We start from the raw sequence: 16,733 nt of genomic DNA, 5'->3' as shown, positions 1-16,733 counted from the left end.
GGCAAGTCGATTAATGGGTGGATCGACTTGTGATCTGGGTAATGGTGGATGGGATAGCGGCTAGCGAGGGCAGTTGATCTACGACGAAGATACACCCTAAACCAGTAACACGACTCGACCACGGACACGAACTGAACAAAGCCAAACTGAAAACGAAATTGCAAAGGCTAAACAAGGGTTCTAGGACAGCGAATTTTTTTATGGAAATTATCTGGAGTTATAGGATGAAAAACCTAAACTAAACTAGGGTAAGCCTGACGGTAATACCTGAGTCTTTGAATACCACTTGATAGGAACAGGGGTGCCCGATCTTCCGTCAGGTGAAGATAACTATCGATTTGGTGGAAATGTCACACAGACGATCCGGCTTCCAATCAACACGACTAGAACCCAGCAATCGCAGCACCACTTTTCCTCTGGTTATCAACCGTGCACTGCGCGATTGACCTCGCCACGAGGGCTAATTTCTGTCTGAGAATCGAAGACACAAGCAAGAACAAGAAAGAACACAATCTAGAATATTGCGGATGAATAATTAAGCTCACAAGTTGGGGTCTCACAAACCGATCTACGACGACTGTTCTCGACAGATCTAAACTTAAGCAAAACTCAAGTCTAATTGTGGCGATGGCTGCTGAATAAATAGAGTATTAGGGCGTGCGTGACCCCTGGACTCGCCCCTAATGGGCTCCGACGCGATACACGGACCAACGACCCAACAGACGGTGTCGCAGCACCAAAACAGAATCTGAACGCTGAATTGATTCGACGATTCCCGTTGACTCCGGATAAATTTTAGGGTGGAACCAGTTGGGTTGGTTAGATAATCTCTTTATCTTTCCAACCATATCAAGCCCGTCGCAATCGGAGTTCGGATGCATCTTGGGCGTCCATTTTAGTGCAGACTGGTCCTGAAACCCGAGATGGAGTCGCAGCCGAGTCGGACTTGATCTCCTTCCTGTTGTGGCCACCCTTGCTGCTCCTCCTCAACACCTAGGCCTTTCCTAAGTCCTTGCTGGTCCTCTCCAAGGTTCCTAATCATCAAAACATCCATGGCCCCAAGTGTAAGCTCTGAAACACAATTGACTAGGGTAAAACGTACCTGGAGAATTAGCTGTCGTGCACGCGATCATATTATCGGTCCATTCATTGTATGTATAGAAGTGATGTCTTCATCACGATAGCTATATAAGAAGAGGTAGGAAAGGACCAAAGTTAACATAAGAGATATATTGAATGAAGATTGGAACCATTAAATACTAAGGTTTAGCTTTAAATAGAAACAGTAAATAAATATTTAAAGAAATATAATATACCTGAAAATTAGTTTATATTGAATTTTAACTCTAGCCTTTTATTAATCTTCACCAGTGAATCTTTTTTCCCAGTGCACGGCACATCCATCTTTGGTTAATGTTCGCAGTGAATGACTCTTTTTTCCCAGTGCACGGCACATCCATCTTTGGTTAATGTTCGCAGTGAATGACTTTTGTTCAGTGCACGGCAGATCCGACAAACATGCTTTGATTTGGTGATGTAGACTTGTAGAGGTCGAAATGACAACCATGAGATAGCAGGAGCTCCTTGATCATTACCATTAGAAACTCCAGTGCCTGAAAGTCATACACCATGAAGCCAAACGATGGTATATAGTGCAGCGAAAGTTAAAAGCAGTTCAATGCGATCTCCATCATGCAAGGTTCAGATCACCAGCAATTGCTATGTCCTGACCATTGTCAGCTGGAAGCGTCCCACCAAATGGTTGCTCTCAAATTCACAGACCCACGCACGACACGAAGCACAGGAACACCAACCATACCAAAATGTTCTTTCAAGCAAAAGTAACTTTCCTAGTTACAGGTCCTCCGAGTTAAGAGTCTGACAGAGAAACAGGAAATAAATAACCAACCAAAATTACTGGTCCACTTTTCTAACAGATGCTCACTTCGTTGCAGTTCATGGTGTGGTGAGTAAATGTAAAATTTAAAGCTTTCGCTCAGCTCAAACTACCAAGAGTTCCTCCAGGCAAAAACCACCAGCTACAACTTCAACTGCGCCGAACTATAAGTAGATCAACGTCTCTTCTTGCTTCCTTTTGAGCTGCTCTTCGACGGGCTCGCAACGAGGTAGATAAACAATCCAACAAATGAGACAACAGACACAAGTGACCCATATTTCGCCACAAGCCTCTGCACATGGATAACAATTTTTTTTTTTGTCAGTGTCCAGGTCAAATGAATGCTTAAATCTACCTGAGCAGCTTATTTAGATGGACAAGGAAAATTGACAAAAGTAGACGGAAAAACAGAAATACCTTAGCCTGAACATAGTATGAGAGCATATTCAGATTTCCATGCAGAGGTAGCACCAGAAACAGCATCCAAACATCAGTATCAGAAAGAAACATGAACTACAATGCGCATGCAATGGCATGATTACTTACCCATTCAAACTTCTTCTCAGGAAGTCTCTCAGCGAGAATATCCAGTGGGAAGATGGGAGTTGAGTAGGCCTCCTTGAACAGATACAAAACATTAGATTTAACTAAATACCATGGGCCAAGCAATAGCGATGTAAAAAATAAGAGGATAATACAAGATGTATAACATAAGAAACACTAAAATTATGTATAGTAGAGGTCGGGGGGGGGGGGGGGGGGGGACCTGAAGAGCAGTCTTTGTGGGAACACGGTACGTAATAATAGCTGGTGAACCCTGGAACCTGCCCTGTGTTTTGGTCTCCAGGACATATGTGTGTGTAGCAGTGGCACCACTGAAGGAGTCAAAATAATGAAATCATTTTCTGTACTGATCTACATGAACACATAAAGCAGAGAGATGCATTACAAAATGTACTCACGGGTCAAGCCTTTCCAATGTCTTCGATTTCTCTCCAGTGACAAGCTCAAATGCTTGTGTTGGCCAAGAGTCGTCATTAAGTGACACATCATAGGCAGTCCTGCAATAGGCTTTACATAAGTCCATGCAGATGCTATGGGAACATATCGGATTGGTTAGCCATCATATGAAACAGAAAGTAACACGTATACTTCATGCAATGGTTCCAAATCAAGAAAATTAAACTGTAAAGACCAAATTCGAGCACATCAAGTATTGCTGGAACTGTGATACAAGAGAAAGCAGCAGCACATGCTGATACCAACAATTGTTGTAGCACAAAGAGAGTAAATCCACAGCACATGTAGTAAAAATCCCAGGTCACTTTGTAAGGTCATTTAATGTTTAACATAACCAACTAGTCCAACAGTCATGTGTTTGGCTTCCAGATCTAGCCAGATATATACTATAAATATGTGACAGGATATATATCCGAACAAGCAAGATATCTTTAGGCAAGCAAATCAACACATTTTGCTGTCCCATACAAATGGCTAGTATAAATATAATGCATGCAACTGCAATGGTACCAATTGCCTTAAACCCAAAGCAAACCTGACACAATTCTGCGAATGAATAGAAAGTGCATTACTTTTGCAAGTGCAGACCAAAGAGTGAACTCTTTGGGAAACTGACAAAGCATCAATTTCTGTATGAAATAAATTGCAAAGATCTTTTTTATACAAACTAAGATATTATTAACCATCAGTATGATGACAACATAAAAATTCTAGTAAGATGTAGCAAACAAAATAGACTATGCAATGTCCCATATGGACCATATGAACATTTTCCTTTGTGACACAACTATGTACAATGGTACACGCAAGTTAGCACCAGCGCTTGGGAGGCAGTGACTAAAATGCTAGGGGGTGTTTGGTTTTAGGAATCACTCCATACAAAATGAGATGGTGCATCATGGGTTCATTCCTCAAATTTGGTGGATGACCCCATTCCTCATATTATTACTAACTAACTATAACTAACTATGAGGAATGAGGTAGTGATGAATCAACTCATTCCATTCCACAAACCAAACAAAAAAAGTGAGTGAGAAAATGATGGACTAGCTCATTCCCCAAACCAAATACCCTATTAGTGTTTACCTAGGTACAATGTTTTCAAGTCGGACGACTTGCTGGTCATTCTGGCTGACCAACTAGGGCGATTAATCGTGATTAATCACGATTAGTCGGATGACTTGGGCGATTAGTCGTGATTGGTCCAAACCGACTTGGACGATTAATCGCGATTAATCGGACGACTTGAAACAATTGCTTAGGTAACCATTAGCATGCACCACATATGCACAAGAACCATTGCTTAGTTAGTTAGTTAACAATTGAGGATAACAAGTTATTGATCTAGCAGTAAAAAAAAGCAAGGGCAGCACACACGGTAATGGTATGCTCCCGTTTACATAACGGGTTGGGAGGATTGAGATTCAATAGGCTAGAAGCACAAGAGCAAGGGATGGTTGTAAACTATCGATTCTTCGCTGCTTATACGCAATTAAGCAAATATATCATTCAGATTTAGCGGACCTGCGATAAAAGGAAATTGGAAATTAAATCCCCCGGCTGAGGTTTAACAAGGAAACCTCGCATCACTCGCTCACCGCATGACGCAGATCCAAGCAGGTCAATTCAAATACTAATGCCCAGAAAAGGAAGGCATACAGAGTCCGATCAGGACCTAGGAGCAAGCGAAACTACTACGAGCAACAAACCAGATCGGCGGAAACTACTATTAACAACAAACCGGATCGGGGGTGGGGGCTGCGGGGGAGCGGCGGTACTCACGCGGATCCCTGGTTGTAGAGGTCGAGGGAGACGGCGACGCGCTCGACGCCCGGCTTGGGGCGGGAGAGCGAAACCTTCTTGTGCGCGACGACAAAGGGCGCATCGGCAGCGGAGGCGGCGGAGGCGAGGCCGAGGAGAAGGAGGGAGACGAGCGCGAGGCACCGCGCCATGGCTGCTCTCTCGCCTCCGACCTGCTAGCTAGGGTTCGGGCTACCAGTCGAGGCGCGCAGGTGCAGTTGGGAATGGATCTCGACTCACTCCCTCTCCTCTCCGCGCCAGGTAATAGCCGAAGCCCGAAGCCCCATCTGGGGACATGACGCGGCTCGTGAGGCTGCACGTGGGGCCCACCACGCAGCCGTCTCGCCTCGTCTGCCCGCGTGCGAATGCGTGGAGCCGTGCAGGGGCTCCGGCTTTCTTTCGGTCTCAGCCACTGAAGATTCTTTTTTATATTTTTAACCTTTTAAAAATTATTTCTAAAAATAACGTCCCTATTTATTTATTTCGAAAGTTGGTCATATATATATATAGCGCGGTTAAAGTACCTCGTTCCGCCTCGCACCGGCTGGTCAGCCTAAGAGCTTGTTCGTTTGTGTCGGATTGCACCCAGAATCGTTCCACTCAATCAAAGTTTATATAAATTAGAGAAGCAATCCGGTTAGAAATCGTTCCGACCCACCAATCCGACAGAAACGAACAAGCCCTAAACATAGCAAGCGATGTTACGTAATCACGTAGAATACGGCACATACTACACCATCTACATTAGTGTCTTTTTACTGTACCAACCCTGTTAGCACCACAAAAGAGTATATTAATCCGCGTGTGACCCTCCCTTCCTTTGTCATCATCTGCTTAATACGTACATATGTCGTCGTCACTAGCCCGTCGTCGTTCACATCTAATTCCAATGGATGGCTCGCCTTTCTCTCTTCTATCTTCCTCGGATTCTCTTACCTCACTTGTTCTTCCTTCACTATCTTGGATGGTCCATCGACTCCTCCTTCAGAGTTAAACCACCTCCAACGGTGCCCCCCATGTCTCCCCTGTTGGGGACTTGTTCTCAAATGCTATGAGTTAAGAACAAGGCAACATAGAAAATGTTAATCGTTAAAGTCCTCCGTCCTTCGAAGCATTATTTCCCTTAGGATATAATGATCCTTGGACGAAGGTTATGAAAGGCATACCTTCATAACTTTATTATACAATTACGAAGGATGAAATGTAAGAAATGTAAAAGTCAACATAAACAATTATGTATTATTATCAGGCATAGACAAAAATATCGTTGAATTACAAGTGTACCTTTAACTGGAAGGAGATGATAGTACAAGTGTGACGCAAAAAGCGAATGCCAAGTCAGCGTGAACAGTACGGGGGTACTGTTCACCTATTTATAGGCACGGGACACAACCCATACAAAATTACACTCATGCCCTTTACACTTGATAATAATTCTATAGTAATCTGTCGAGGTCTAAATAGCCTTTTCATCTTTAAGTCGGTTTCACTTTTTGCTGCCGCGCCGAAGCTTTCCTGCTCACACCTTCGGCGCTGTATCAACCTTCGTATTACTCTGGTCTACTGTGATGCCGACTTGAATCCGAAGATACCTGTTCACACATTATACTCCAGAAATACTGTTAAATCCTGTTTTTGAGCACCTTCGGATGCCGAAGGTCCCCAACATCCCCTATCCCACCCCTATCCCACGTAAGGTGATATTTAGGATGAAAGACCTCTCCAACACCCCACCCCACACCTCAGCTCATATATATGGAGGGACATCTATTGGTACTTGATTTCAATTTCCTTAAAGTCATTGAAAATCAAGACAACACAAGTTAAATATAAAGACATTCGCCCTCTTGATTTAAGACTTCTTTGAAGTATTATAACAAGGGACAAATGTTTTCATAGAGAAACATAATGAAATAACACGAAAACGACAAAGTGTGACTTCATATTCGACTCATATGAATCCCCCAAACTGTTTTTCAAGACTTCGCATGTCGAATAAATATTGTATCAGGACTAGCTCCTGAGCCGCGTAATCTTTTTCTATCTGGCTCACGACTACTTTGGAGTCTGTCTTGATTATGTAGGTCTGGACTCTGAGGTCTTTGAGCTTGCGGAGTCCTAGTATGATTGCTTCATATTCTGCAATGTTGTTCGTGCATCTATCGAAGTCATTCGTGAAACTTGGACGAGCAGCATATTTGTACTTAGATCCTGATGGAGCCATGAGGATTGTTGTGACTTCGAACCCAAAATAGCCCCAGGCTCCGTCATAATGAACCGTCCATGTCGTTCCACTGGTGGGTGGTCAAGGGGTATCTGTTCCTATCCCATCAACAACGAAGTTTGCTAGCACTTATGGCTTGATGGCACTCCTAGACTCGAATGACATGTGGTATTATGATAATTCCATGGCCCATTTCCCAATTCATAAGGAGGCCTCGGGGTTGTTGTATATGTCTGACAGACTCCGCTATGTTAATACCTTGATCCTATGGGCTTCAAAGTAATGTCTGAGCTTTCTAGATGCCATGACGATGACATAAGCGATTTTATCCATCTCAAACATGTGGGTCTTCGACTCGGTGAGGACTTTGGAAACAAAATATACTAGTGATTGTATGAGCTTGCCTTCGACTTGCTTTTATTAGACGAGGACTACGCTTACTGCGTAGTGGGAGGCTGCCAAATAGAGCAGTAGCATAGTGAAGGGAAATGTGCCCTTGGGCCATTTCTATAAAAGTTTTAGTGATTAGATGCCCAACACATATTGTGTTGTTTGATATAAGCTAAGTGTCAAAGAGATGCAAATGGAAAAGCAAGGTATGATTCTAGCCTTAGTAAATTGTTTTTGGTACTAACATTATCCTACTAAGTGCTAGGTGTAACACCCCTGGTGTTACAAGAACTAAAACTTGGGCATGACATCATGTGCATCGATATTTCATTATGTATGTTACACCTAGAGTGCATCCACTAGGCTAAAAGTTCAAAACAAGTTGTGATCTGATGACTTGAAGGGATCCTTAACCCTAGGATAGAGGTATGTGGGTGTGTGTGATAACAAATTGAGTATTATCTCAAAAGGTAGTGGAGATGTTCATAGGAAGACTAAACTTGGAAAGTTTGAGTGGCACATAAACCCTAGAACACTCAAAACCCTAATAAGAACCCTAGAAACCCTAATTTGTGCTATATGAGATGGGATCAATTTCTAGACACTTTTGAACCAAAGTGCATATATCAAAGTGGTAGAGTAACAAAAACTAAGCAACTTTTACATTTGGAGATTTCCATGTGTTGTGGAACAAATTGGAGTAATTTGTAAAAGTTCCCAAGAGTACCATGGGGTTTTGCTATGAAAACAATGTAATTGGACAGACTTTGTTCCCTAGTATCTTATAATCCATGGAGATTTTGCCATAGGTCACTACAACAAATTTGTAGTGCTACTATTATAGTCTAAGTTTGATTAAGTGGCTAAGCCTTGGAACTGTATGGAAATTGGAGAAAAATGGACCTAAAGTTGGGCTGTCGGTCACATCAGATACTGAAACTCGACTGACAGTGTGTTCTGATGAACTTTGAGATCGAATTGTGTATGAATCAGTGAGTATCTCATCAAGAACCCTAAAACAAAGTTGAAGCCGGTTTATTGGGCAACAACTTTGATACAGACGGATTAGTGGGTTGTCACATAAAAATTTGAGAAGGAAGCCCTTCAATGTGCCCTGTCAGATGAACTAAACTAGGTCACGATGGTATAGTAACTGAACAAGATTCCAGGTGCAGTGCACCCGTCGCTAGTGATCTTTGCGTCGTGATCCACGTCGCCGGTAAGATTCGTGCTAGTCGGGAGTGGATAACCGTGGCGGGTGAAAAGATCTTGGGTGAGGTGAACATAGGCCTAAGCTGGATCACCGCCGTGCCCACTTGCCACGCGGTCAGTGAAATATCGCCGCCGGTGTTCGTCGTGATCGCAGTGAAAGACATGTAGTCGCCTGATTCACCGTATTGTCGTGGTCGTGGCATCCCCTAGGTCGTGACCGTCACCCGGTGAACACATGCGCTCCACAGTGGATCTCAGTAATTATCTCGCCGGGGAAATGAGTCCCGCTCTCATCCAAAATTCAGAGCCACCGCTTCTGGTCACTATAAATTGACGCCCCGCCTGCTCCGCTAGCTTGTTACGAAGCCAGAGCACCACTTCTCGCCCCTGATTAGCCATCATAGCCCGAGAATTTCAGTTTTCCCCCAATTCGGTGAGCCGCGCCGCCGTAAGATACCTCGCCGTGGCTAGCCATCTACAGGTCCGTTCATCCCCTTCTATGCCATGTTTTAGCATCCTTGACTGTTAACGTTGCTCATCGGCCCAACCGATTGAGCGCTACCATGTTCGGGCATCGAGACATCATCTCACCGCCGTGGAACACCTCCAAGCGCACACTCACGTCGACTCACTCTTCCACCCCTGTTCGGTCCAAATTAGTGCGTGTACCCGACCTCTAGTGAATCAGTGAAACTCACCCTAGCTTCAATTTAGGCGCTACCGCGTTTAGTTGCTCATAACACGCTCATCGAAGTCCTTGCGCCGCCGTGACCATGAACAAGCATCGATTATGGTCAAACCCATCCAATTGATTGAGGGCTTTTGCTCAGGTAGGCTTGCGCATGATGTCCGTATGCTTGTTGCCTCCTTTACGGGTCGCCATCGCCGTGGAATTGCGACTCTGGCCTTGTGCTCGACGCGGTTGTGTCGTGGACCGAGAGCCGTGAAGAAATAGAAGTGCAAGGGGTTTTGTGCAAATGTCAGTGAGACAGGTGAACAGTGTCGCGAGCTCTTTACGAGTTATTTGAATAACTAGGGGCCTCTGCACAAAGCCGCCAGCGCGGGCGCGGGCGCACGCGTGTTTCTCCCGTCTGTGGACTGGTTTGGGCCAGAATTGGCCCAGTACTATTCATGTTTTCTCTTTTTCTTTTTACTCGCAGGTTAGGAAATGTGTAGAAAACAGTAGAAAAATGATAAAATCATGAGGACAATTTTGCTAGACTCCTAAAATCATCTAGTATTTAATAAAAATAGTTCCAAGATTTTTATTCCAAACCTAGAATTATGTAGCCCTTAAAGGTGTTCAAACCAAGCCCTTTAGAATTTTAGAAATAATTTAGTAGCTCCAAAAATGGTAAAACTTTTTGTGTAGGCTGAGTATGATGATTGAAAACCTTGGGTGAAATTTGAAATGATTTGGACATTGTTTGGTCACAAACCCAATAACTAGCCTTCTAGAGTTAATTTACTTAATCCTAATAGAATATAAACTTAGGAAGCGTTAGTGATTAGTGTGTACCATGAAGGAAAGTTGTATTCAAGATACAACTTAGTATGTTCTATTATGTAACTGCATATTCATAACATCACATAAGCATTCATGTACATGTACTATCATGTATAGAAAACGAGGAAGAAACTGTGGTTGAAGAAGAAGTTGTCACTCAAGCTGAGAATCCTCCAGCCGAGAATAACTTCTACTTTGACATCTGCGGAGTAGACCCATAACCTCCTGCAACACAAGGCAAGCCCCGGTGCATTATCCCCTTTCCTTGATGTTTTGAAAACTTTATCACCTTATATGATGCATTAGGTGGTAGGAGTTGTGTGCTAAACAATTGATGCATTCCCCTCCTTGGAAATTGATTACCATTCCTTGTTACCTGATTTACTTAAAGTTTTCTGATGCTTAGCTTTGCTTTAGAAAACAAAATGTTTTGTTTTTTTTAAAAAAGGCGATGATTCATATGGGATGGGGATTTTTACAAAGAAAAGTCTGGTGATGGTGAATTCATCATGGCCATGATGGGTTCAACATCTGAAAAGATGTACCTCTGTCAGGTACCAAACTTTGGGTTGTAAATGATAAAGATGAGACCGGGCGGGTGTTGGGGGCCTTCGTCCTCCGAAGGTCCTCAAAAACATGATTTGACAATGTTTTCCAAGTGAATTATATGAACAGGTATTTTCGGATTCAGAATTATAGATATGGAGCACGACCAGGACGAAGGCTGAACCAGACGAAGGTCGGGGGCAGCCGAAGCTGTGCGCAGGGAAGCTTCGGCGCGATGGCAGAAGGGGGAACCGACTTAAAGATGAAAAGACTTCGGGGGCCTCGACAGATTTCCATAAGCCGTTAGCAAATGTAATGGGCATGGATGTAATTTTACGTGGGCTGCGTCCCGCGTCTATAAATAGATGAATAGTACTCCCGTACTGTTGACGCGGACCTTTCATTTGCCTTTGCGTCACGCCTGTACTTTTTTACCTTCTCCCAGGACCGAAGGTACATTTGTAATTTGAAATCATTTCTATTTTCCCATGTTAATAAAATAGAAATGATTCCATGATGATGCTTATATTATATTTCATGCTTTATATGAGTCTTTCGTTTTTACCCATTATATTTACGAAGGTATGTCTCTTATGACCTTCGTCCGAAACTCATTATTTCCCGAAGGGACATAATGCTTCGAAGGACGAAGGACTTTAACACTTAACACTTTTCATGTTGCCTTGTTCTTAACTCTTAGCATTTGAGAACAAGTCACCAACATTGGCGCCCACCTCCGGTGAACTCACTTCCACTTCTTGAGTTTTTCGGCACCTTCGGCAAGCATCAGCTTCGTCATGCCGCCGAAGAAGGCTCCAGCACCAGGGGCTGGCACGCTGCAGCCACTGGACCCCAATCAAGATGTCCTTTCTCTCAGAGAGGCACGAAGCCAGAAGAGGAAGGCTACCAGTCCAACACATCCGGAGGATGATCTAGATCAGGAAATTCAGAATCTGGAAATCCTTCAGCAACAGGTTCAACGCAGGAAGGAGAAGATGGCCAGGCTAGCTGAACTGCAGAGGCAGATAGATGAAGCCTCTGAAGAAGTTCGTCATCTTGCTCAGGATGAGCAACTCCGAAGGCCTCAGCATCAAGACCTTCATCAGGAGGGCTTTCACAACGAAGATGACTGGTATGACAATTTCCATCATGGGAATTTTGTTTTTGATGATGCTTCTCCCTTGTCCGCTGAGTTGCAGGCTACGCCTTGGCCTCCGTCCTACAAGCCGCCTCAGCTCCCCGTATTTGATGGCCATTCTGATCCGAAGCAGTTTTTGATGAGCTACGAAGCAACAGTGTCTTCGTACGGTGGCAATGCTTCAGTCATGGCCAAATCTTTCGTTATGGCTGTCAGAAGTGTTGCTCAAACCTGGTATTCCTCCCTTCGACCAGGAACGATCACTTCATGGCAGAAGCTGAAGGACTTGTTGTTAACCAGCTTTCAAGGATTTCAGACGAAGCCGGTCACTGCTCAGGCTCTGTTCCAGTGCACTCAGGACCCCGAAGAATACCTTCAGGCATATGTCCGAAGGTTTTTGCGTTTGAGGGCACAGGCACCAACGGTGCCCAATGAAATTGTCATTGAGGCCATGATCAAGGGGCTTCGGCCAGGTCCGTCAGCTCAGTACTTCGCCAGGAAGCCTCCTCAAACGCTAGAGAAGCTGCTCCAGAAGATGGATGAATATATTCGAGCTGACAATGATTTTCGCCAAAGAAGGGAGGAGGCCTTCAGATTTTCTGAGATGACCAGGGGCTTCGGAGGAAGATTCTATCCGAGGCATGTCAGATCAATTCATAACTCCAATCAAAATGATGATAAAGGGAGCCAGCAGCAAAGGCCACAGTACTCCTCACAGGCTTCGGGGCAACAGCAAAGCTCCTTCCGACCACCAGCTCCAAGAGGCAGAGGCGCCAGGGGCTTCGGAGGAAGATTTGGCGATCAACCAAGAAGAATCTTTTGCTTATTCTGTGGGGAGAACAAAGGCCATACTACCAGGATGTGCCATGTTACTATACAGAAGCAAAAGGAAATAGCTGAAGCAGCAGCACAACAAGCCCAGCCGAAGCAGGTCATGCATACAGCTTCGTATCATTCGCCCTACATCCCAGAATATGTGGGCAATCATCCTGTAGTCTCTGCTGCTTCGGCAAGCCAGCCTTCAGCCTCCTGGCAACAGCCTCCGCCTCCACCTCCGTTGCAACAAGGTCAGCAGCCAGAAGGGAGCCAATATGCTCCACATCAAAGGGACTTCAGAGAACAGTCCGAAGCTCGCACGGTCAACAGCACCGTGCCAGAATCAAAGCACATCTATTGACAAATATCCTACCTTAATAGCAATCTTTTTCATTCAGTTTTATTCTCCGTAATAAAGGACATTGTTTTCATGTAATTAGTTTCGTTGATTCCTACAAGAAAAATATGTTTTCTTCACAGGTTTGCGACAATAAAAAGGACCTTCGGACTATTGAAAATCCTTCGAAGCAACGAAAAGTCGTTCTAAGGAACGCAGAGTAAGTCTGGCGAAGTTACAAAAAGTCGTTCCGAAGGGAGCGCAGCGTAAGTTTTCTGCTCCAAAGTCGTTCCAAAAGGAATGCAGAGCATACAGCGAAAAGTCAACGCTGATACCGCCTAAGTAAAAGGCGAAGAAGCTCCAAAGACGTTCCTAAGGGAATGCAGAGCTTATACCGCCTAAGTAAAAGGCGAAGAAGCTCCAAAGACGTTCCTAAGGGAATGCAGAGCTTATACCGCCTAAGTAAGAGGCGAAGAAGCTCCAAAGACGTTCCTAAGGGAATGCAGAGCTTACAGCGAAGAATCAGTGCTGATACAAAAATATTGTGTGGGGATATGTGTGTATCTTTCGGAACAAATGTCATCTACATAGCATAACATCATTACATCATTTTGCATAGCATAAGCATCATACATCATGTTGCATATGGCCCAAGAAGGGGACACGATATTGATCTTCGGAAGTATGATTTGCAAGAGTGAAAATCATGGTCCCAAGAAGGGGACACGATATTGATCTTCGGAAGTATGATTTGCAAGAGTGAAAATCATGGTCCCAAGAAGGGGACACGATATTGATCTTCGGAAGTATGATTTGCAAGAGTAAAAGCTTCGGAGAATCAATCTTCATCTTCGGAAGTATAGCTTCGGAGAATTTTTTCACGAAGTATGATATTCTTCACGAAGCATGAAAAGAAGGGAAGGTGTTTTTTTCGCCAAACTCAAAAACGGTACGTGTGTAAAGTTTCATGCATCGTAAAGAATTGAATAGCAAAAATAGATATATTACATTCGGGGTTACAAAAATGTTACATTATATTACATTTCCGAAGTTTTTTACAAAAATGTTTAATCCTCTCTCAAAACGACTCCTGCAGCTTCATTCAGAAGCCGATTGACGACTTCGTCCATAATATCTTCGGCCATCTTTTTAATTTCGTCGTCCCCCTTCGGCTGAGGGCCCGAAGGCGCTTTAGTCGGATCTGAAGCAGGACACGACTACATTACTATTACAAATCGCAAACAGGTCTTAAAAGCCTAAAGATTACAACACGGTAGAAGCTATTATTTAGTACCTAATTGACCTTCGGGCTCTGTGCTCTTTTCAGCAGCCTTGGCCACTTCTCTAGCATCATGGATGCCCTTTTCACTTCTCTGAATAATTTCTCTTGCCATTTCTCGGCCACCGTTGTCCCAGATGTCGGTAAAAAATTTTCCCCCAACCGCGCTAGCTTCGGCTGAAGGATCTTTTATATCTTCAGTCGACAAGGTGGCTTCGGACTGTGCTAAAATTTTCACATGTTCACAGCCCTTCTTCTCTAAAATAGTGGCAATCCCTCTGGCGCCAGAGAAGGCACATATATCTCCTCGGCTATTTAAAATTTCTTCAAAGACTTCAGCTTCGTGGTCAATCCATTCAATGACACTTTCGGGATTGCCCCTCAGAAAATTTTCTTCACTTGAGAATGCGCCGACCTTGGCGAAGCTAGCCTTTAATTTTTTAGCACAGTCTATAGATTTATTGTAGCATCTCTTTTTGGATGAACGAAGCTCTTCAACAGTCACTTCTAGGTGATCTGCCCATTGATCGCTGAGTTCACGCTTTGTTTCTTCAAGTATACGTTCCTCTGTGGCTCTGGCCAGTTGTTTCCGAAGGTCTTCAATTTCGCGTTTCTGAGCTTCAGCCTGACTTTTGAAAGCAGCTTCGTCCTCCTTTATTTTATCTATCAATGAGTGTAATATTTTGTCTTTTTCGAGACCTTCGTTCCTCAGTTCAATCACTTCGGAACGAAGGTTGCTCAGGGCTATAGTACACCCTTCGTCTTCAGTATCTTTCTGGGCTCTGAGAGCATTGCTAAGAATCAAGCCCTGCAAAAAGGAATATGTGTGTGTGTCAGAGGGTTTAAATGAACGGAAAAATACAAGGATTTCATTTATCATACCTTTAAACTGTTATAAGCTAGGCTGTCAGCCAGATCGTTTTTTGATAGCACCGAAAGTCCGTCTTCTAAAGTTGGGAATCCGAAGCTTCTGCCTATCTCCCGACAGACAGAAATTTCCTTGTTGTCGGGAAGACAGTACAAGAAGTCTCCTTCTCCACTGCCATTAAATATTAATGCTCCCTTCGGATATTTCAGTTTTTGGGCATAATGCTGGGCCTCTTGTTCTTCTTTTTCTGATAATTTTTTCCCCGAAGCATGACGAAAAATATAATCACGAATCTTGGGGGATGCTTCGGGGGCAACAACACTAGATTCTTCAATAGTTGGCTTTGTTATTTTCTCTGTCTCACTTTCCAAAGTTTTTGCGGGCTCTGAGGGTCCAGCTTCGGCTGAAATCTCTTGATCTGGAGCTGTAGAACCAGAGATTTCAGCTTTTGTTTCAGGAGTAACAGCAGCTTTCTTCGGAGGTGTGCTCGAAGATTTGATCGTTTCCAATACGTCTAGCACATTAGCCATTCTCTTTCTCTTCGGAGTTACAGCTGGCACTTTTTCATTTTTTGCTGTCCCGATGATTGCTGTAGGACTCAAAACTTCTGATGTTTTGAAGCCCTCAGTTGCTTCTCTTACTTTCTCAATTTTTTCTGTGAGCGGCGCTTCGGTTTTTTCTTTTGTTTCTGACAACAAAATGTTTGATTGTTCTGATTCTATCTTTGGTGGCACTTCGGCCGTTTCTGCGATCTCTGGCAACAAGGCCGGCTCGATTAGTTTCTCAGCTTCGGTGGCTGAAGAAGTTTTCCCGGTAAACTCTGGCACCGAAGCTGGTTCAATATGGCGTGGTCGGTGTGTGAAGACCTTCAACCTTTTTCCTTTTGGTTCTGGCTCGCTAGGAGCGGTTCCAGCTTCTTCTTTTTCAGAGGTTATGTTTTTCCTTTTTTGCCTTCGGATGGGATAACAATAATCAGGGTAGAAGAACCCGATTGCATCAAACACTCGGTTCAGTCTCTTCTTTTTTCGGCCTCCGAAGGCTGCTGATAGTGCAGTATTTTCAGCCTTCGAGAATGCCCCAAGTAATTCATCACTTAATATTTCAATGCTTCTCAGCCAGTCATCATCAGGTTCAATAAATTTATCTGCATATTTGAATGTGTATTTTAATCTGACTAGTCCGCCTTCGTCGGACTCTTTGATGGTTTCTTCCGGCATTTCCCACTTTTCTGCAAGTGGCCATATCCTGAAGGCAATGTGCTCCTGAACCAAGTCCCTTGTCCCAATGAAGGAGCAGACTGCGCTGAAGGCTCTTTGGCATTCTTCGGCTGCCTCATCCATTTCAACCTTCGGCCTTCGGAGTCCGAAGCGTTGCCAAATTGGGTACATAATAATACTTTGGACATTATTTTGCGCTGTTAGATCATTTTTCACATAAAACCATTCAGATGTCCAGGCTCCGGGCCACCTCTTCCGAAAGGTTGGCACAGGGTAGCTTGACCCGGAGCGGGCGCCGAAGCTGTAGCACCCAAAGTTGTTGTGGTATTGCTCCTTTCCCCAGGGCTTCGTCTCGTACAATAACTCGTGTATATTGCAGAAGCTTTTAGCGTTTGGTTCCAAACCTTGGCTTCTCGCAGCCCAGACAAAAATCCCCATTCTTATAATAGCTTCGGGAGTGAGTTGATGAAGGTAGATTTGGA

General features: G+C 44.0%; 1 protein-coding gene across 3 annotated transcripts; it reads right to left on the bottom strand.

Annotated features, from left to right (window-relative positions):
* Positions 1 to 493: 493 nt before the first annotated feature.
* Positions 494 to 5,088, bottom strand: LOC100283273 (uncharacterized). 3 transcript variants are annotated; one of them, XM_008679019.4, is made up of 6 exons: positions 4,700 to 5,088; positions 2,860 to 2,958; positions 2,664 to 2,772; positions 2,444 to 2,512; positions 2,315 to 2,320; positions 1,804 to 2,189 (listed from the first exon to the last, which is right to left on the bottom strand). In XM_008679019.4, the coding sequence occupies exons 1-6, from the start codon at positions 4,867 to 4,869 to the stop codon at positions 2,073 to 2,075; spliced, it is 570 nt and encodes a 189-aa protein (XP_008677241.1). In that variant the 5' UTR covers positions 4,870 to 5,088; the 3' UTR covers positions 1,804 to 2,072. The 3 variants fall into 3 exon arrangements, 2 of the variants coding, with proteins under 2 accessions (XP_008677241.1, NP_001149647.1); NM_001156175.2 differs by having other exon boundaries at positions 1,817 to 2,189; positions 2,444 to 2,515; positions 4,700 to 4,995; XR_564980.4 differs by lacking the exons at positions 1,804 to 2,189; positions 2,315 to 2,320; positions 2,444 to 2,512 and adding exons at positions 494 to 1,184; positions 1,317 to 1,613 and having other exon boundaries at positions 4,700 to 5,084.
* Between the last annotated feature and the right edge of the window lie 11,645 nt (positions 5,089 to 16,733).

The sequence above is a fragment of the Zea mays genome, chromosome 1 (genome assembly GCF_902167145.1).
Source record: "Zea mays cultivar B73 chromosome 1, Zm-B73-REFERENCE-NAM-5.0, whole genome shotgun sequence".
NCBI classification, from domain to species: domain Eukaryota; kingdom Viridiplantae; phylum Streptophyta; class Magnoliopsida; order Poales; family Poaceae; genus Zea; species Zea mays.
Note: the sequence above shows the minus strand (reverse complement) of the source record. Positions and strands in the feature narration are given on the sequence as shown.